The sequence below is a fragment of the Accipiter gentilis genome, chromosome 16 (assembly GCF_929443795.1).
Source record: "Accipiter gentilis chromosome 16, bAccGen1.1, whole genome shotgun sequence".
NCBI classification, from domain to species: domain Eukaryota; kingdom Metazoa; phylum Chordata; class Aves; order Accipitriformes; family Accipitridae; genus Astur; species Astur gentilis.
Window position 1 is genome coordinate 30,292,566 of NC_064895.1, and position 19,725 is coordinate 30,312,290.

Consider the following 19,725-nt stretch of genomic DNA (forward strand, 5'->3'; position numbering starts at 1 on the left):
CTGCAGGTTCTGGTGTCCAGGAGAGGAACGCGGATGGTAATTAGGCGTCTGGCTGCGAGGTTAGTTGGGGTTACGGTTGGTAGCACCAGAGGAAAGGGGGTGCATGGCTGGCTGATGGTCAGCGGTGAGGGAGAAGGGAACACGAGTGGCGGGGAGCTGCAGCTGTGAAGCAATGGCCAGCGAGGGGCCCAGCTCAGTGGTCCTGGGGGGCGGAAGGTGGGCCAGGAGTTGGCGTGAGGAGGGGGGGGCGGTTCGGTGGCTCCTGCTGTCTGTCAGGACAGGGAAGGGGGGTGGCTGGTGGCCACCCCATGGTGACTGCGCCCCGGGCGCAGGCAGCGGAGGGGGGCAGCTGGTGACTGTGAGGGCAACGGGCCGCCACGGGGTGGGCGACTGGGGCTGAAGGAGCGGGGCGGGGAGGAGAGCCGGCGGCCGTCGGTGGCAGCGAGGGAGAAAGGAGCTGGTGGCGGTGGGTCGCCGTGCCGCCCGGGATAGAAGCGGGGCGGCCGGCCCCGAGGAGACCCCGCCGCCGCCGCCGCCATTTCCCTCCGCCTCAGGGACGGGGGAGGGGGGGGGGGGCGGCCGCGCCCTTTGGCAGCCGGCGCGGAGGAGGGGAGCGCGCATGCGCAGGCGCCGGGAGGGCGGAGCCGCTGGGCGCAGAGCCCCGCCCCCCCCTTACGCCGCCCGTACAGTAGGTGGAGTCACGCGGGGCAGGGTCACATGACCGGGGCCCTTTACAGTAGGATCCCAATATGGCAGCAGCAGCGGCGGCGGGCGCAGGGCCCGCCGCGGTCGGGGCTGTCCGTACCTAGGGCCGCCGCCGCCGCCCGCTCCGGCTCTCCCCTGTTCCTTCCGCCTCCCCTCCCGGGCGGACGGACCCTCTTCCCCTCCCAAGGGTACTTCGGAGTCAGCTGCGCCCGGTCGCGTCCGACATGAGGGAGAAGGGCCGCAGGAAGAAGGGCAGGACCTGGGCAGAGGCCGCCCGGACGGTACGCGGGGCCTGCGGGCCGCGGGCGGGCGGGCGGGCGGTAGGCCGCTGGGGCCGGTCAGAGGCCTCCGGGTCATGCGGGCTCCCTCCTGCGGGGAACGGCCGTTCCCGTCGCGCCTGGCCCCGGTCAGAGCCGGTGCGCGGCGGGCAGCCTCGATGGCGGCGGCGGTGGGGGGGGTCGGGGTCGGGGTCGGTGCAGCCTCGGCCTCCGGCTGCCTGCGGGGCTGCAGGGGCAGCCCGGTGAGGTGCGAAGGGGTGAGGGGCTGCGCGGTCTGTGCGAGCTGCCGGCCTGTCCCTGCCTGCAACTTTGTTCCTTGGCTGCGCGCTTGCATAGGCAGGTTTTTGGTTTTGTTTTGGTTTTTTTTGTTTCTGGGTTTTTTTTGTTTTTTTTTAATTTTGATCTGTTTTCCGGTTGCTGAATGTTTCTAAGCGCAAATTTATATGGGAAGCTTTGTGGGGGAGGGATTACCTCTTCATATTTGCAAAATGCTGCGATCGCTGCGGATGTAAATAATACTAGCAAACAAGTGACATGCACGGTGGTTTTCTTCAGTATTCTCAGTGCATCCGTGCCTTTCATGCAGCAGAACTTGTTGCAGTAGGAGCTACTGAAATGCCTCAGGTCAGGTAGCAAGTTGCAAAACCTAAAAGGAGAATTTTTATCTAATAATTTCCCAGTCTGATAGTCGTTGCTACTGTACTGTTTTCAGCATGGACTTACTGTAGTTTCTCTGTGCGGCAGGCATGCTAGAGGGTGGATAAAAGAAAAGGGATGTTGAGTAGTGGGACAAGCGTGAGAGAGGAAACAAGTGCAACCTGCAGGAGCTGGACTGAAGTGTTGAATTGTGGAAGTACAACACAAGCTTCTGAGATACTGAATTTGCAGTGCGGACTTGAATCTGTCTAATGGAGAGGGGGAGGAGTTTGGGTTCTATCATAACCATTCTGAAAGAGGAATCTGTTAAAACAAGACTTGAAAAGTCTGGCTAGAAAGCAAATGTAAATAGGCATCTGCGGCTGAGACTTGCAAGCACTATTTTAATAAATAGTAATTTATTTGGGCCTTGTATTTACAGTTTGAAAGGTGTCAAAATAGCTGCTCTTTCAGGAGATATGATGCAGTTTACTATTTTAAGAATATAAGATACTGTCCCACAGGTGAACACTTTGGTACCTCTCTGTATGTTTTTGTGTATCTTTTTTTAAATAATTTGCTTTGAAAAAAGAGTGGAAGAATCTCCAGTGTAGGGTATAAGTGGGACCAAATCTTTTTCAGCCGATGTGCACTGCTGCTCATCCACTGATCTCTTCCAAAATCCACTTAAAGGCTAAAACACGTATTTAGAAAAGCTGCACTGAAAACTTATCAAAACTGAAGGTTACATGTTATCCTGGGTTGCATACCTAGATTCATGGCAGAAGCAGCCAAAACTGGGAAAAGATGAGTAAATGCTTGCCAAAACCTCAGTTTTGGCAAATATTTCTGTTTGTGTATTCAGCGGGAATGTTAAAATATTCTGGTCAAACTCCAACTCTAATCTTCAAAAAGTTTCCCTGCGTTTTTGGTTTGAAATAATGTCTTTTGATTCTTGTCCTAGCTTGTGTGCTTGTATTGGCTTCTCAGCTGCCGGTGATTGAAGTTTGTAGGGTATATTATAAAACCGCATTAAGAAATGTGGCAGCTCTTGGGTACCCTATTCTTCTGCTCCTCAAAGGTAACATAAAACTTTCTTCAAGCTTGAGAAACCTTCCATTTTCTCTTCATCATAGTGTTGCATTTCTGCACTCTTTTGTGGAGTTAGTTCACTCGCTGAGATCTCATAAACTGGCTCGCTGTGGGGTGGAGTGAGCCCTTACAGTCACAGGTCAGCACAGAGCTGCAGGGGATGGGGCTTGGTGTTGCAAGTTTTGATGGCAGCTGGCTATAGACCTGCTTGCCCTGGCAAACTGCCCTGCAGTGGCTGAATAGCAGCGTAAGGCCATCACAGCTGATGTTTTTGTGTCAATTCTGCCCCCTCTCTGCCTCCTCACTCTCTCTGTCACCTCACCGCTGGTGCTCATAGGTAGTTCAGGGAGCTAAACCAGCAAAAAACCATTGTTGTTATGGTGCTGATCTGGCTTCATGCCAGTTTAGTCTTCCTAACCAGCTAGTTGGAATTTGGTGTCCTCCAGTGCAAGGGAGTTGATGGGAATGTGCTCTCCCCTCCCCACCAAGGTAACATTTACTTGAATTAGCTTAATCTGTTGTAGCAGTTCAGTGTTAGCTGGAACAAGGTGGTAAGCAGCAGAAGTGTGGCCTTTCTGTTTGGTAGAAGGACCTCAGGTTAGGTATGTGGATAAGGTGGATTCAGTGGGACTCAAGCTATGCTTGCTCTTGGGTGTAGAGGGCTATTAATTGGAGCAGAATTGCAGTGTGAAGTAAGGAAAGGGTGCCCTGTGTGGCCAGCGCTTTCAGGGAGGAAGTTACTGTTGATAAACAACCTTTTTCTTATTTCCTGGCTCATTCAGTAAATTTGCAGCTGCAGATGACTGTTAACTTGTGACTTCTTGGGACAATGGCTGGGTGTCCCTGCAGTTAAAGTAAAAAGCTTCATTAAGGTAAGAAGCTGATATTATATAGTACACAAGTTTAGGATACAGGGTTTTAAGATAAATACACTGTATGTGTCTTTAACCTGGAGTATCCTCTTCAGATACAGTGGTGGAGCAACCAAACTGCAGACACACACCAATGGGACAATGTGTCTAAAGAAAAGAGCCGATTTATCTATTCTGCTGAAGACTAGAACAGGCAGATTACATCTGTACTGGTAAACTTGAGGTTTAGGCCTTGTTTTCTGGCACCAAGGCTACGTCACAGGGTCTGTGTGTATCCATACTGCTGAACCTCTATCCTTCAAACTGGATGACCACATTCTGGCTGCCTTTGGCTAATTCTTTGTGCCAGTTCTTTAACTGCACCACAAACTGGTGTCCGGGCTCAATTTGTAATCTTACATACAGATCTGTGCCAGGGACCTTGTACTAATGTAATGGTGCGGGCAGCCGGGCTGGTGGCTGTGCAGTGCCCTGCTGTGGCTGAGCTTAAACATGGGGTTGTGGCGGTCCAGTGAATATCAGAGAACTGGAACTGATGCCTGTTAAGCTGGTGCAGGCAGATGAGAACAGTATTCAGTGGTACTTGCCTTAGTCTGACTTGGGTAAGCATTATCATCGTAGTATTGAATTTTTGCAGCAGTCTTGGAACCTTTGCAGATTTTTCAAGTTTGTGTATACCGGTGAGTAAATGGACTTGTAGACAAGTGGGAAACTTCTACAATTTAGATCCTCCCACCCTCTCTTCTGCATACGTCTTTAACAGAAAGCAAGGAAAAATGGCATCCCTCAGGTTCCTGTTTCACCACAGTCATGGTGGCTGTGGTTGAAGGGGGCAGGAGCCATGTTGCATGTGGCAATGGGACTTTGGTTGTGCAGCAGAGAAGTTCTGCGCTTTGGTTTGACTGCTTGGGTCTCAGAGTTGTTGGTGTTCCTCTTGCTTACGTTTAACACAGTCCTTGGGATGCAGCTTTCCAAAACAGGATGGGACGAGACCACAGCTGAATGCTCTGTGCATCTCCCTGCTGCCATCCTCTGCTCTGCTGTGTTGATGGAGTATGGCAGCGAACGGGCTGTTGTGGTGTGTTAGTGGCCTGTTTAGATCCAGACAAGAAGTCCTGTTGCTGGACAGAAGCCACAAACAGGCTAGGCTGTCTTTGTGCTTTGTTTGCGTGGAGGAAAGTGTATGCTGTCATGTGCCAAGTTTGAAGAAATTTGGTGTTTGTTTTTCATGGGAAGTCCCCGCGTGTGACCCGACAGAACAGTTTTCTGCTGTACGGCCTCAGAGTACCAAGGCATAGGGGCCATGCAAGTGTGGGCTGGAGGTAGTTTCTCTAAATGCCCCTTGGCTGGGTCATCTAGGAAAACAAAATGCAGTCTTTTATGCTACCTGTTTGTGAGAGGGAGCTGCTGCAGCCGTGTTTTTTCCTGTGTGCTGATTTCCTGTTGGGTCAAACCGATTTTGTTGGCTTTGGAGGGTGGCAATGCAGTGTGAGAACGCCCTTGGGAAAGCAGACGGAGCCTAAATGTGTTGTGGTGGGCACCTCTCAAGGCATAGATGACCAAGTATGAGTCCTGTCATGATGCTGGCAGTTACTGTGCAGCTCTTGTGATGTGAACTCAGCTTCTCTCTTGCTGTAGGGGTTTGTTTGCATCACTTGTGTCAACTGAAGAATTAAGATGAAAAGACGTGCCATCTCTGAAACTGATAGTGCAGAACATAAAATCTGATCTGGGGTTTGCAGGCCCATCTGCTATGTCAAACAGAAGATAATGTAGTAAGGTCAAAAGGCGAAGTCAATGAGAAGGCTTATTTGTTAGGGAAGCATGGCATGCTTTTGCAAGTTGATTTTATTAAGACTGTCCTTTTTAATAAGGTGCAATTTTCTGGGGGCCGATGAAGCAAGGAACCTGAGGGATGCCATTTTTCCTTGCTTTCTGTTAAAGACGTATGCAGAAGAGAGGGTGGAAGGATCTAAATTGTAGAAGTTTCCCACTTGTCTACAAGTCCATTTACTCGCCTGTATACACAAACTTGAAAAATCTGCAAAGGTTCCAAGACTGCTGCAAAAATATGCAGAAATTCAGAGGATTCTGTAAAACATCAGTTTGAGGGACTGATCGGCCAAGTAGATGATGCTGTTATTTTTTACTACTATGTATTTCAAGTGCCCAGCTACAGCTTTTCAAAGTATAGATTGGCAGAGCTGAATTGTGTGTGCTTGCAGATTGTTTTTTTGAGAGAAGAGTGGTAGTTGGTTTAACTGGGTACAAAATGCACGTGGTGTCTGAGACGGATTTCTGCATTTCACCAGTCCTTCAGAGTTCTGATCGCTCAATCGGAAAAAATATGGAGGATGATTTTGGAGCACAGCAGGCCCTTCCTGGTGAATCTGAGAACTGGCTTTTCACTTTTCAGCAAGGCATTGCATGAGGTAGCACTGCAGAAGGTTAAATGATTAATGAAAGCTTGTGAAATGAGCTGATAGCTGAAACTGGTAAAGCTTGGGGTTTTGTTTGGTTTGTTTGGTTTTTTTGGTTTGTTTTTTTTTAGGGGGTTGTTTGTTGCTGTGTGCTAGGTTTTTTTGGTGGTGGTCCATTTTTTGGTTTGGGGGTTTTTTGTGTGTTTTGTTTTTTTTTTTAATCCGTTAAGTATTATCACAGCTTCCTTCCCTGTTCTCAGTATGTGTCCAGGCACAAGACCTGTTTCCACTGAGGACAAGAAGCGGTGGCTAAGGTTGGTCTGTTAAATGCTTTTGCAGAGACTTCTGCAGGACAGGCTTAGTGCTGTTGGTAGCCGTGGCTCTGGTGACCGAGCCATTGTACGCTGTCCTTCTGCTGTGTGACGTATCTATGTGTCTGCTAGCCAGGAAAATACCTTGGCAGTGTTTCTAGAGAAGTAGACTTGTGGCTGCACAAGACTGCACAAAAGTTGGCACAAACTTTGTCACATGTTAATAGAGAACTGCAGTTTTCTTTACTACTTGCATGTATCTTCTATTGAGTGCAGCACTTGGATGTATTTTTTTCCTGCATTTTTTTCCAGGTTTTTTATTTTAAGGACTTTACTGTAAAGTCAGCAATTGTGCTGCAAATGGGAACTCCGTTTTGGCCCAATGTGGGTTGTATCCTCTGATATCTGCTCTTCTGGATGCTAGAACTTCTACTGAACTGAAAGTTCACTTTAAATTCATCTTGGGAATCTGCAAGAGACAAATGAAGCCTTAAAAAATTGATTCTGATATGGAAATAGAATTTGGAAAGGATGAGGAGGAAGAGTAATCCAGTTTAATTGCTGTAGCAAACTGGCAGACTACAGAATCTGTCCTTCTTCCAATCACAATAATCCAATTATTTGCCTGCCATTTTAAAAACTGTTTTCCAAGTCATAGCCTGTGTTCCTGCTAGGAGCTGTAACCTCTAAAAGGTGTCAAAATCCCTGTGACTTATTACACATATGCCTATCTTCTGCTTTGGATATGTAGTTGTGCATGCTCTGGCTGGAGTTGAGTAAGCTTGCTTGCCAGCTTTGTATCTGATCTGTGGGGTTGACAACGCAATGCTGTGCTAAGGTGTGGTTAATTTTATTAGTTGTACTACAACTTCTTTTAAAAGAAGATACCTGAGGGGGCTGGCTTTTGGCTTGAGGGTAGTGGAGTCCATCTGTCCCAAAGCATCAATGCACTTGGTAAAATCTTGGAGTGTTATTTTCCTCCTGCAAAGCAGGGTGGAGGCAGATGTGCAACCACCCAGCTCAGCAGCGCAGCACGGAAGAGGAAAAGGAGAGCAGTGGTGCCAGGTGGGGAATCCCCCCCAGCTGCAGAGCATCGCAGCCCTGCCTGCAAGTGGCTCTCACAGCAAGCTCAGAGTTGGAGGTTTGGGCAACTGTTCACCTTGTTCTGCGTTCCAGTGGAAAAATTTAGTGCTGCTGAAGAATCTTAAACATGTTTTCTTTATTTCTATTCTTATTTAAAACAATAAATGCAGTTTAGGTATTAATTTTAATACAGGACTTGGATAAACTTTTGCCTGGTCTCTCATTAACTTTATTGTAGCACAGAAGGATTTAAAGGTATCATGCAGACTTCCTTGAGTGAGCTTGTCTCTGAGGCTGCAAGAGCAATGAAATGGCTTTTCTGCAAAAGTTGTGGTCTCCTTTCAAATCGGCTGAGAAATGTAGATGTGCAGGCATGTCTTGAGCATTTTTTGTGCAAGGCTTTTCCAAATGAGAATGTTTGAGAACAAAAGACAGTTTTGTTTCCCGAATATGGTCTTTGCAGCATCTGCAGAAGATGGTTTAAATGAACCTAACCATTGTGTAGTAACCAGCACATTGTCTAGTGTCCTAAAGAAATGGAAGAATCATCTTTTACTAAAATGTAGTTGGATTCTGGGTATCGTGCAAGCTTTTCCTATAAAAAGAGGGAAATTCAAATGCTTTGTGCTTAAAACTCGTGCTTTGCAGTCTGCGTTTTCATGCACCAAGTGCCATTTGCATTAGTGAGTAACGTGGAGTGATAAAATCACCCTGCGGAGAGAAATTGGTGGCAAGGAGGAGTCGATACCAGTGCTATGTCTGCATTGGGGTAGCTCTGGTTTGACCCAGAGGGCTGAACATTTGCTATTGCCTGTCGCATACTGGATGTGCTCTGAACTGAAAGGTGGGTGCTTCTCTGGCTTAATCCGAAGAGAATCCATTGTCGTCTCCGCTAGCTGCTCTGGAAAGTGAGCTGAAGCACAGTAAGTGGAGACAATTGAGAGCCAGCACCCTGAGTGCTCTCCTGATCGGAGTGAAAACTGTAATAATGTAGACGTGACAGGTGGGTGTTATTGCCCAAATATGCCAATGCTGAATGAAGATCATCCTGTGGCTTTCTGGTTCAATTCAGCATGTGCATCTGTTGCCTACAGTGTGTGTTACAACCAGAAGCGGTTGCTTGATATATCTGGGAGTTTTTTTTCTATGATTGTCAGGTTTTCTGCTTATGTTGTTAGCTTAAACTGCTTGGAGGAGTAAAAATGGAGGGCCAAGAATGGCCAAGACATTCAGTCAAATTCTTCCTGTGTCTCTGAAACATCTCTACTGTAACCAGCTGTGGAATCTGATCAGAAGTCTGGTCTGAATTCATGTCCTGAATGAGGCAGCTTCAGTAGGACATATTGAAAATACTTTCACTGTTACTGAATAGCCTGTCAAATAAAATGTGAGAAATTATATAATCATGCCTATCGCTTATGTTCTGCAAATGCTGAGAAACTCTGCTTTACAGAGTAGAGCAGTGTTACTCTTGTGGAGTTAAGCAGAGATGAAAATTTGGAGGACTTAAGCATGTGAATTTATCACTTGATAGCTGTGGCAGTAAGACTATACTTTTTTGTTTTTTAAAGAAAAATCCTCCAATGATGCAGAGTTCACTCTGTTTCAGTGCAGAAGCCAAGGGGTGGCAACTGCTGTCTGCCAGCCTCATGTTCGGAGAACACAAGAGAGATGTAAGCTGTGGAACCTGCTTTTGCAGGGTGTTGTGGATGCGAAAGGCTTGCAAGGGCTTGTGGAAATCTGTTGCAGGTTACTAAATAGCTGGAAACCCCTCTCAATTTGGAAGTCCCAAGCGGCATGGAGGATGGGAGAACAGCCTCCTAGGATGTCGGGGTGCTAGATAATTGCAGAGAAGGTCTATCAAGATCTGCTGTGGCCCCATACAGATTGGTGTTTAAGTATTTAGTTCAACCTCAGGCCACTGGAATGGTTTCCTGCTTTTCTGTGTAAACAAAAGATTTTCCTGGTGTGCTGAAGGAACTCGCCAACATGATTGCAAGTTGATTCTTTATTGTCCTTAAAGCGCTGTGGTGACTTGGGAAAGCTCCTTGTGAGAGGAAGAGGGAAAATGTCACACTCCTTTTGAAAAGGGTGAGAAGAAGGATGTGGGGAAATAGGCCTGGTCATCCTTAGTTGTGTCCTTGGGAAGGTATGGAACAAATACTCCTGGAAATTGCTTTCTTGTGCATGTAGGAGAAGAATGTTTTTTGGGGGACAGACAGTGTGGATTTAACCAAAGGTAAGCTGTTGCTGAAGAAGGTGATGAGATGGCTGGCTCTGTGGAGGAGGACAGAGCAGTGGATGGTGTTTACTTTGCCTTTAACATGGCTTTTGGTATGTTTTTTCCCATAGTATCCTTATGACCAAGCTGGTGAGACACAGGCTGGATAAGCAGGTGACAAGGTTGATGCTAAACTGACTGGACAGCCAGGTACCACGGTCTGAACAGCCGTGCACTGGCTACCGCGTGTCGGTGGTGGTGCTTGGGTTTTGGTACTGAGGCTGATACTGAGCTGGTGCTTTGTGTTGGTGTTCGGATGTGTACCAAAGGTTCCTGTTGTAACAGCTAGAACCCCAATACATCAATCATCAGGGCGTGGCGACTTAGATAACTGTCTGTGGGTGGTCAAGTTTATTGCCCTTCCTCTGCTTTTAGAACAAACCCAGAAAGTATTATGTCCTACGTTGTGAAGTGTGGTTTGGATTGCTGTTCTCCTCCAGAAGTATTTCCATGTTGTCTGTTGCAGCTGTAGTGTTTCAATGCTTATAATGTGGCTGTGACTATCCTATTCCTTTACAGGGAAGATGACAGCCCTGGGAAGACAATTGTTTTGGAGCTGGGTATCTTCAAGATACTGAACTGTAATAATTTTGTAATAACTAAATGTTGACTCTTCTAAAGTGTATGGTGTGATTATAAATGTTCATGATAAACTTTCTGATTCTTCTCAAATTAGCGAGAATTTATTTGCCTGGTTAAAACCAAGTATATACCTTCAGACTCTGCAGCTTCAGGAAGAGTACACAAAATCATTCAGCCTGGTGGGTTATGTACTTCCATGAGTTTTGTTTAAAATAAAAGAATTTGCCTTTGTTTCACTGGAGTATATAAAAAAAAAAATTGAGTAGCAACAGGATTAGGGTCTGTTTGCCAACTCTCTGGTAGGTTCAGTATGCATTTATCTTCAGGTAAATTTAACTGAAAGAACCTGAGACCGTAAGAGCTTGGTCAAACTAAGGGCAACAGCTGTACCTGTTTGTAATGCTTTGATGTGAGCATAAATTTTGCCTCACATACAATATTTTTGATTGCTTGTGGTTCTGTAGTAGTTCCATGGAAGAACACCCAAAGGAATCCTTGCTTAAATGCATTTTAGTTCACTGTAGGCCAAACTTATGTGATCACTGGTTACTTCCAACCAGGAAGCCCTGTCATTGCAATGATGCAACTTTGGGGCAGGAACTGAACTTCTGAACTTCTCTCTTCGGGGCAGATTAAAACTTTATTTTCAAGAGCACAAAATACTGCAATGCCATTGCTGGTAACTGTATGTTCTCCTAAAACTGTTTTCAGTGGCTTTATAGATATTAGACACTGTCTTTCCTTCTAATAACTGCACTGGCTCTGCTGGAGTCTGAGTGTACTTACTTGTGTTTTACTGGATTCTGAATTCAAAATTGATTTGATAAGATCACTTCATAAAAATGTCCATATTCTTTTTCTGGCAAGTCATGCAATTTGCATTCTGCTGGGAAGAATTCTTTCTTCCCTAATTTCCATGAGGGGAAACTTGAATTTGCTCTTAAACCTCTTAGAAGACACACCAATAAACATTATCTATTATGGCTTGCATTTTTGCTGTTCAGAAGCTTTTTCTGAGCTCAGTCTACACTCTGTCCCAATACAGCATCCCCCCAAGATCAACAAAACCCATTTACTCCTCTTTTCCCCTGTGTTTTCTGGTATGCGATGCACAAATGGAGCATCTTGGGGGATTTGTGGCTGCTGAAAAGCTGCAGTAGGCTGGTGTTCCTGGCAGCAGTGGCTTGTGCAATTTAAAAAGACTTTAGCAAGTAAATGGTCAGTAATAATCACACAGCACTGACTGCACTGATCCTGTTTCCCTGCGGCATGCAGTGTATGCTTCAGCAGAATCATATTGGAATATCACAGTCACTTCTTCATTAAAGAGCATTTTAAATGTGAAGCTTTTAACAAGCCTGGCAGATGATGCTTCAGATGGATGGAGTCTGTGTGCTGTAGCTGGGAGCATGAGCTGGGTTCATGCATTGTCTGTCCAGTGGAATACAATGTCCTTATTATACCTCTGAGGGCTTTGGTCCGCTGTCACCTGGGATGTCAGCTCTCGAGCCTGTGATTCTTGAGCTGGACTTGGAACAAGCCCACTTGGATTTGGGCATTGCCACAACTCTGTCTTACAGCTCCTTCCATTAACTTCTGCAGAAATAATTCATGGAGCAAGGTGAAGGGTTGAAGATGGCTTATCGCTGTCGTCTTGAGAGCCCACAGGCTTTTAAGCAGGATTCCTCCAGGGTTGGCTCTAGCCAAGTACTTACTGCATGGTGCAAATACTTTGAAAGGCACTGCAATTTGTATTATATTTGGTTTAGTTGCCAGTGTTAACTTGCATCTGTCTTCAGCATTTCTTCCTTCTGACCAACCCACTGTGGGACTGGGAGTGTTAAGAGGGGCTGCTGTAGCAGTCCTTCTTTTAAAAGTATGTGCAGTATAAATGTAATTCTGCTTTCTCCTATACAGTCTTATTAAATATCAGTGTACTTCTGGAAATACTGAATTCAAAGTTTGCTTTGTCCTTATGTAATGAGAACATAGGTCTCCTGGTGGCAGAGGGTCAGCAAATAACTTTTTATGCGCTTTGTCATGGAAATTACATGGCACAATCTTTGCCCCCTCCTGAGTGTGCCTGTTGGTATATCAGCCAGAATTAATTCAGCACTCCTTAACCCCTACTGAAGGCTAGACCCCATCCTTACTGCCATGAAGAAGTTACTGTTTGTTTCATGGTACTGTCATAACATCACTTAGATTATCTTTCAGCAGCTAGAGGGCAGGAAAACATGAAACACTTCTGGTTCAGGTTGTATGAATGACTATCTGCCATTAGAGTAGTAAGGTTTAAAGGTTTCAACCTAGACTGAAGTCTGGCTGAGCTAGGTAACTTCTGTTCTAAAGTATTAACACACACAATCACTTGAAAAGTCTGCTTCTCTTAAAAATCTTTAAAAGGTGGCTACAGGTCTTCAGGGTCTCTTTGCTGACCTCCTTGCAGGTGTTTCCATCTGAACTTGCAGATCTCGGTCCTTGTTGGAAGGTTGAACACCAGAGTTGTTGAGAAAATGGCAAGGAAAATTGTCTCATATCAGCAGTGGCATTGCCATAATGGGTTTATCCTTACTCAGGAAGATTTTCATTCATGCCTGAACTTTGATGGATTTTTCTTCCACTAAATAAACATCTGTTTTGGAAGGACAGCTGAAGTAAAAAGCACCTGCATCTTTGTGTTTGACCTTCTTGCTTTGGGACATAAGGTGAATTAACAACCTGAAAACCAGGTGGCAAGGCACACATAGAGCCCTGGCTGTCTTAAATCTTGGAGTGCCACTTGAAACATACTTAAAATGTTATTCTTCCTTACTTTCCTTATGTTGAAAGTGTTTGCGGGGGGTTACCTTACCTTACTTATGTTGGAGGCTTTTAGTTTTTTTGCTGTGCAATTATAAACTCTGAAAAAAATTTGTTATTTTTTCTGACAAAGCTTTTGAGTAGTAGGTGAGCACTTACCTCTAGTAACAAACTTATTTACATGGTTCTCTGCAAAGAGTGTACTTTCCTTAACCAAGCAGCTAATGTACTTCAAATGCCTTTTATTTTGATGTTTCAGGCTGCTGAGGCTTCCTGTCTATCTTTGACCTAATGTTGCCTCTAGAGCTGCATACAGCTAAATGTTTTCCAGTCTTAAAAGGAAAGAATGAGTGTTAAGGTTTCCTTTCTGCTCTAGGGGAAGGAATGTGGAAAAACAATATCCTCCAAAATTGCTGCTCTGGTTCAAGTTATCTACCTGTATCTTCCATAGTTACTTGAATGTGGAAATCCGATGGCTCCAGTTAGCCCTGACTTTCAGGGTCATCTCTTTATCTTCTCATTTTGTGGGTCTTTCAAAAGCTGGAGCTGCAGTGACCTTACTGTCTTTTGCTACATCTGCATGGAAGTGAGAGATGGCCCCTTGTCTTCTGCTCCTCCTCATGCTTTCTGTCCCTGTGGACTTCCCACCCCTTGGCCTTCACAGTGAGGTCTTGTGAGATACTGGTGTCTTCCATGAAACCTGCTTATTCCTCTGTTCCTTTCACCAAGAAACTTCTTGTATATGCTGTCTCGAGCCTTCTCTGCATTTCTGTTGTTGTTTTCTTTTTTTTTTTTGCCTGTGTAACTGGAGGAATATCATGGAGCCCTACAGTCCAAATAATGCCTTGTAGATTCTGGTTTTGTGGTGATGCTGCCCTAAAACACAAGTAGATCTGAAAAGGAAACATAGGGTCCTGGGTGGTCTGCTGATTCTGCATTAAGTGGTGGTGGTGAGTTAAGTTTGTGAAAGATTTCTCTTGTGCCAGCACACGTGGAGACCATCAGTGTTTATATGCTACTCATACCAGAATATAGAAGAATGGGAAGGTTGGAGAGATGCAATTTGTTGGTATGAAACACACCACTTCATTTTGAAGCTTTGGCTAGTGACTTGCAAAAACACTATGTTCATGGCTTATCGGAACTGGGAGTTGTTGAATGGGGAAGAAGCTACCTCCTGTACTGACAGATTCAGATGTTTGCTGCTGTACACTGGCTTTTTTTTTTTAAATTGTGTTTAAACCTCTAATCTGTTTCAGAGTGCTCACCAGTGCTGACAGGTAGGATTGGGTGACAAGCATTTCTGCTGCTTGCCTTTACCAGTGGCAAAATGGATGAAATAAAATGCAAAGCCTTGGTTGCAGTGTTTAAAACAAAACAAAAAAACCCAAGTGTAGTTCAGCAACCTTACCTCTCATTGCTGGCTCTCCCAGCCAGGTGGGAAGGTACACGGTAGCGGTTTTAGGGTCATATAGACATGCCTGAGCACTGACTTCAGAGAAGCCACTGAGGCTTTGTGCCAGGCAGTGTGAGTATCTTGCCAACACTCAGCAACTCTCTCTTACAGTAACAAGAGACTTTTGCATTTCATAAGATCACAGAATCATAGACTTGTTTGGGTTGGAAGGTACCTTTAGATGTCATCTAGTTCCAACCCCCCTGCCGTGGGCAGGGGCACCTTCGACTAGACCAGGTTGCTCAAAGCCCCGTCCAGCCTGGCCTTGAACACTTCCAGGGATGGTTCCATCCACAGTCTCTCTGGGCAACCTGTGCCAGTGCCTCACCACCCTCACAGTGAAGAACCTCCTTATATCTAATCTAAATCTACCCTCTTTCAGTTTAAAGCCATTACCCCTTGTCCTATCACTACATGCCCTTGTAAAAAGTCCCTCTTCAGCTTTCTTGTAGGCCTCCTGGAAGGCCACAATAATGTCTCCCCGGAGCCTTCTCTTCTCCAGGCTGAACAACCCCAACTCTCTCACCCTGTCCTCATAGCAGAGGTGTTCCAGCCCTCTGATTATCTTTGTGACCTCCTCTGGACCCGCTCCAACAGGTCCATGTCTGTCCTGTGCTGAGGACCCCAGAGCTGGACGCAGGACTCCAGGTGGGGTCTCACCCGATGGGAGCAGAGGGGCAGAATCCCCTCCCTCGACCTGCTGGCCACGCTGCTTGGGATGCAGCCCAGGACACGGTTGGCTTTCTGGGCTGCGCACACACATTGCTGGGTCATGTGTTGACTGCACCGCACAGCTTGGTGGTGTTGGCAAAATTCCTGAGAGTGCACTCAATCCCACTGTCCGTGTTGCCGACAAAGATGTTAAACAGTGCCGGCAGGTCCCATTACCAATGACCCCTGAGGAATGCCACTTGTCACTGCTCTCCACTTGGACATCAAGCCGTTAACCACAACTCTGAGTGCGACCATGCAGCCAATTCCTCATTCACCAAGTAGTCCATCCATCGAATCCATGCCTCTCTAATTTCATCTCCAAGGTTGTCGTGCAGGACAGTGTCAGATGCTTTGCATGTGTGCAGGTAGTTTCAAGGTCTATCAAACTGTATTCAAATGAGATTGTGAGGAGCTGCAGGAGCTTCTATTCTGAGAGATTTCTCTTCAGAAGAGGAAAATTAGCTAGATGAATAACTTCATCGTCAACTTCAAATTCAAGTTGAAGGTTCATAGTGCTAGTTCCCACTTCAGGCCAGTAGGCAATGAATTCCCTATGGTGTCTGTGCTTCCTGTTTCTGACTAATGTGAAAGCTGAAGTAGGAAAGAGAACCCTTTTTTCCAGCAAGGGTAAAAGAACATAAAAGGTGGCAACTGTTTTACTACAGGAAAAAAGGTTGATAATCCTATCCTGGCTCTAATTATCAGAGGACAAATTTTAGAAGTTGACGTAGCATTGATATTCTTCTGGTAATCTGATTTATTTTTTTAAAACACTCTTAATTATTAGATAGTTATTAGAACAAGGTGGAGTTTTAAATAAGGTTCTTCTCATGGGCAGTAATAAATATTACTCAATTGGTGCATGTTCTGGTGACTTCAGTTAAGCTGGTGCGTTTAAACAACCTTAAGTATTGTTAGTGTAATGATGTTCATGGCTAAAGACACTTTTCAGTTGGAGATTTTGTAAATACCTGTCCAGCAGGGACAATCTGTGATGTTTTTTGTCAGTGTTGTTGCTAAAAGGCTTGCTATCTCACCTCTGGAAACCAAGAGTGCAAGTCAAGTTGATCTTTGCCAATCATCCTTAACATGAACTTGTTGACTCCACGCATCATAGCACAGGCACCCAGAGTCTCATGTGCAGGGTAAAAATAGCTGCAGTGGCTTTGGCTCATAGTGTGCTCCTTGCGTTTGACAAACAGCCTGCAAATGTGTGTGTATGATACTGAATAGTGATCTTGCATTCAAACCTTATTGTATCAAATGGTAAAACCTAAAGACAAGTATGATATTCTAAGTAAAGGCTAACACATCCATGAAACTACACCATGAAACTTGATAATTTTGTCTGTACCACATGCTCTCATGAATGCTTGTTTCTTACTTTCCTTTTGGGACTCTCCTTACCTTGGTAGAAGGATGAACCTGTGCAGGATCCAAGGCTGGCATCCACAGGAGATGCAATTACCTGCTTCCTGCAGGTTCCTGTCTGACATTTGCAAGCCAAAGGCTGGTTTACGAACTGTTCAAGCTGCTGCTGCCAGATGGGGAGGTGTGTATCAGCGCTGCCCTTGCTCTGGCCTCTTTTGCCATAGGAGTGTGTGAAGCTACTTGGCAAACTCCATTTGTAAAGCTGTTCTGGTTTTTTTTTTTTAAATTAAAAAAAAAAGGTGAAATTATTTTTAGCTTGGATTAGATCCCTGATCTTGTTTACCACTTTGCCAGCACACGTGGTAATGCAGCCTGGAGGAAGGGAGATGTGCCAAAGGTGCAGGACCATCTTTCAACATCAGCGTGGACGCTTCAGCTTGCAGAAGTTCGGTGTTTTAATAGGAAATTCAGTCATTTGAGAAAATGCAGTTTCTTGTCAGTAAGTTAAGTGAAATAAATTGTTTAAGTTTAGTAGCTGGTTGTGTTGGTTTAACATGCCCATGCTTTCATATACAAATATCAAAAAGTCCTCCTAGGAGTAGGTCTGGTGTGCTACCTGATTCAAGCAAGAGCTGGCTTCAGTTTAGCTCTTTGCCCTCTGCATGATGGCTGTCTGAGGACTGTTTATTTTTGAGACTTCCTTGTTGGGCTGCTATGTGCAGATTCTGGGACTCTGACCTCTTTGGTGTTTGCTCTCCAATTGCGTTGCCATTTATTTTCTTGTTGGGAACTGGTGACCCGGACCAGACCTGCACCACCTTGCTGCCTGTCTAGTGCTCTCCTTTCACTAACTAAACATAGGCACTACTGCAGGGCTTAAACTCAAATATAATTTTTGTTTCTACACATTTGTTGGGAGCTTAAGACCATTTATACTTGCAAGAAGTATATATGTGCAAAGATGACAACTTTGTAGTATTTTGCATCTGAATCCTGAACTCTTGCTCTGTGCGTGGGACCCAAAATGTACAGCCAGGAGCAGTTCAGCAGGTCTTGCTTAATAGTTGTCTCTTGCTAATGTTGTGACCTTCTCATGTCCCTTTTAGATCACTACTGTATAACTCCTCAGCCTTCTGAAACCTTGAGAAATAATGCAGAGGTGTTTTTTTTGAAAAGGCTACTCTGTTAGTTTCTACTGATAGACTTCTGCCCCTCTCCCATCTCATACACACGTTATTGCTGAAGGCATGTTGCACACAAGCCCTCACCTCAGAAGTGCTATTCCACTTTGGTTTCTGTTCTCTAAATTCAGGGATGTAAGCTCCAAGTCCAGGACCTTTGAGTTGTTTTGTAGGGATGGTCACTTTTGGGGTTTCCCCACAAAAATCTGTCCTAGACATCAGGCTTCTCCCAGTCTGAGGTTGATATAATCCTGTTAAGTTTCTTTCAAACTGTTCTCCACTTAAAGCTGAGCTTATCAAGCGTCTGGGTGGGTGTTTTGGAAGTTGGTGGGAGCACAGGATAGTCTGCAGAATGGTCATGTTGTCTTTCGGTGGGACAAGTTTTTCACAAATCCAGAAATGGTTTATTAGAAGCATCATTTCAGTTTCCTCTTGGCCATATTCTTGAAATGAAATGGTCATTAAATACCGGCAATTTTGGTTCCTGTCTCTGCTGTGTAGCAGTGTACAAGTTTAAACCCATGTCCCTGTTCTGCCTTGTCTCTCCAGTGGCGTATCTTAGCAGAAACAAGCAATGAACATCTGTGGAGCTGCTGCAGCAGCGTAGCCTGGTGTCCTCCCGTGTCCTCCTCCAGGTTCCTGTTGCGCTCTGAGTTGTACAGTTGCCTAACCAGGTCCTCGAGGTGAAGTGTGACTCTTGGATCTCGCCTCTTCACGCTACTGTTCTAACACATTTAAAAATGGTGCTACATGCTACAGTCCTGAATGCTGCATAAAGTGATAACATGCACTGGCATTTAATGGCACTTGTTTATAATAACATGGAATTGTCCATTCCGTCTTGACCTCATTTCTGGTTAAAACCTTGAATAGCATTTGGCTAATTGGATGAGTAGAAAAGATACTGCAATCTAGGTCAAGTCCTTCAGTCCCCCTCTTCACTCCTCTCATTGCTGCCAGAGTGAAATGGTATTTTGCATGCTGCCTCTGCCCAGCACACTGTTCTGTAGTGACTGACTGAAAAGGAATTTCACATACACTTTGGTTTTACAGAGAAGTGGGTCAGCTATAAAAAAAAGGTTTGCATTGCATAAATCTTATTCCTTGCTGAAGGAGTGTATAAGGAAATTTGAAGCTATTGCTGGCTTCTGTAGCTGCAGCTGGAATTCTTCTCCTAGAAAGGAATGGCCAGGAGGTAAGAGGGCTGTGTTAGGTATGAGGTTGAGATGAACCTAATGAGCAGGTATTGCTGCCTGTCCCTCCAGAGCATGCAGGGGTTTGAGCTAATAACTCTTCAAGTTGCTGTGGATTCATGGCTTTTATGAAGTTTAAATTCTATTTCCAGGAGGAAGCCCAAGTGTAAGTGATGATTAGGTTTACAGCATTAGGTTGCCCAATTGTAATTCCTCCTTTGTATAAGGGAATAATCAATAGCAAGAATTCCAAAGTGCATTTTTACCGAAGCTTGCTGAAAACAGTAATGGACTAAGGTGTTCTTTCATATCCAGTCTTGGAGAATCTCTTGTTTAAGCCTTGATGGACAGATAGTTAAAAAAACAAACAAACAAAAAAAAACCACCGACACCCCCCCCCCCTTCCCAAACAAAAACAAACAAACAAAACCCCCCCAACCACTTCAAACAGAAGTTTCCACGAGGCTTTTATCCTATTTAATTTTGAATAGTGGCATGATACACTGTCATAGTTACATGGGCAGAACTTTGATTGCTTAGAGCTTTCTTAAACTGAAAAGTACGGCCAACTCTTGCTTCTGGCAAAGGATGAGCTATAAAAGAGAACCTAACAGTATCACCCAGTACGAGTCGTTTTGTGCGGGACAGGTCTGGGGGAGGGGATGTCTTTTTTTAATTCCCTTAACAAGGATTTCAGCTCCTGTATTCATGAATGATTCATTGCAGCCTTCTAAGGAGCTGCATTTTA

General features: G+C 45.1%; 1 protein-coding gene across 8 annotated transcripts in view; it reads left to right on the forward strand.

The window, feature by feature from the left end:
* Positions 1–735: 735 nt before the first annotated feature.
* The window catches only part of ASXL2 (ASXL transcriptional regulator 2), a 137,179-nt gene continuing 118,189 nt past the window's right edge, over positions 736–19,725 (forward strand). For all 8 annotated transcript variants that reach the window (XR_007508281.1, XR_007508282.1, XR_007508278.1 and 5 more), the window contains exon 1: positions 736–986. Coding sequence is in view for 1 of the 8 variants with exons in the window: in XM_049818375.1 (XP_049674332.1) it covers positions 930–986 (57 nt within the window). In the remaining 7 variants the exon portion in view is untranslated. The remainder of the gene's footprint in view (positions 987–19,725) is intronic.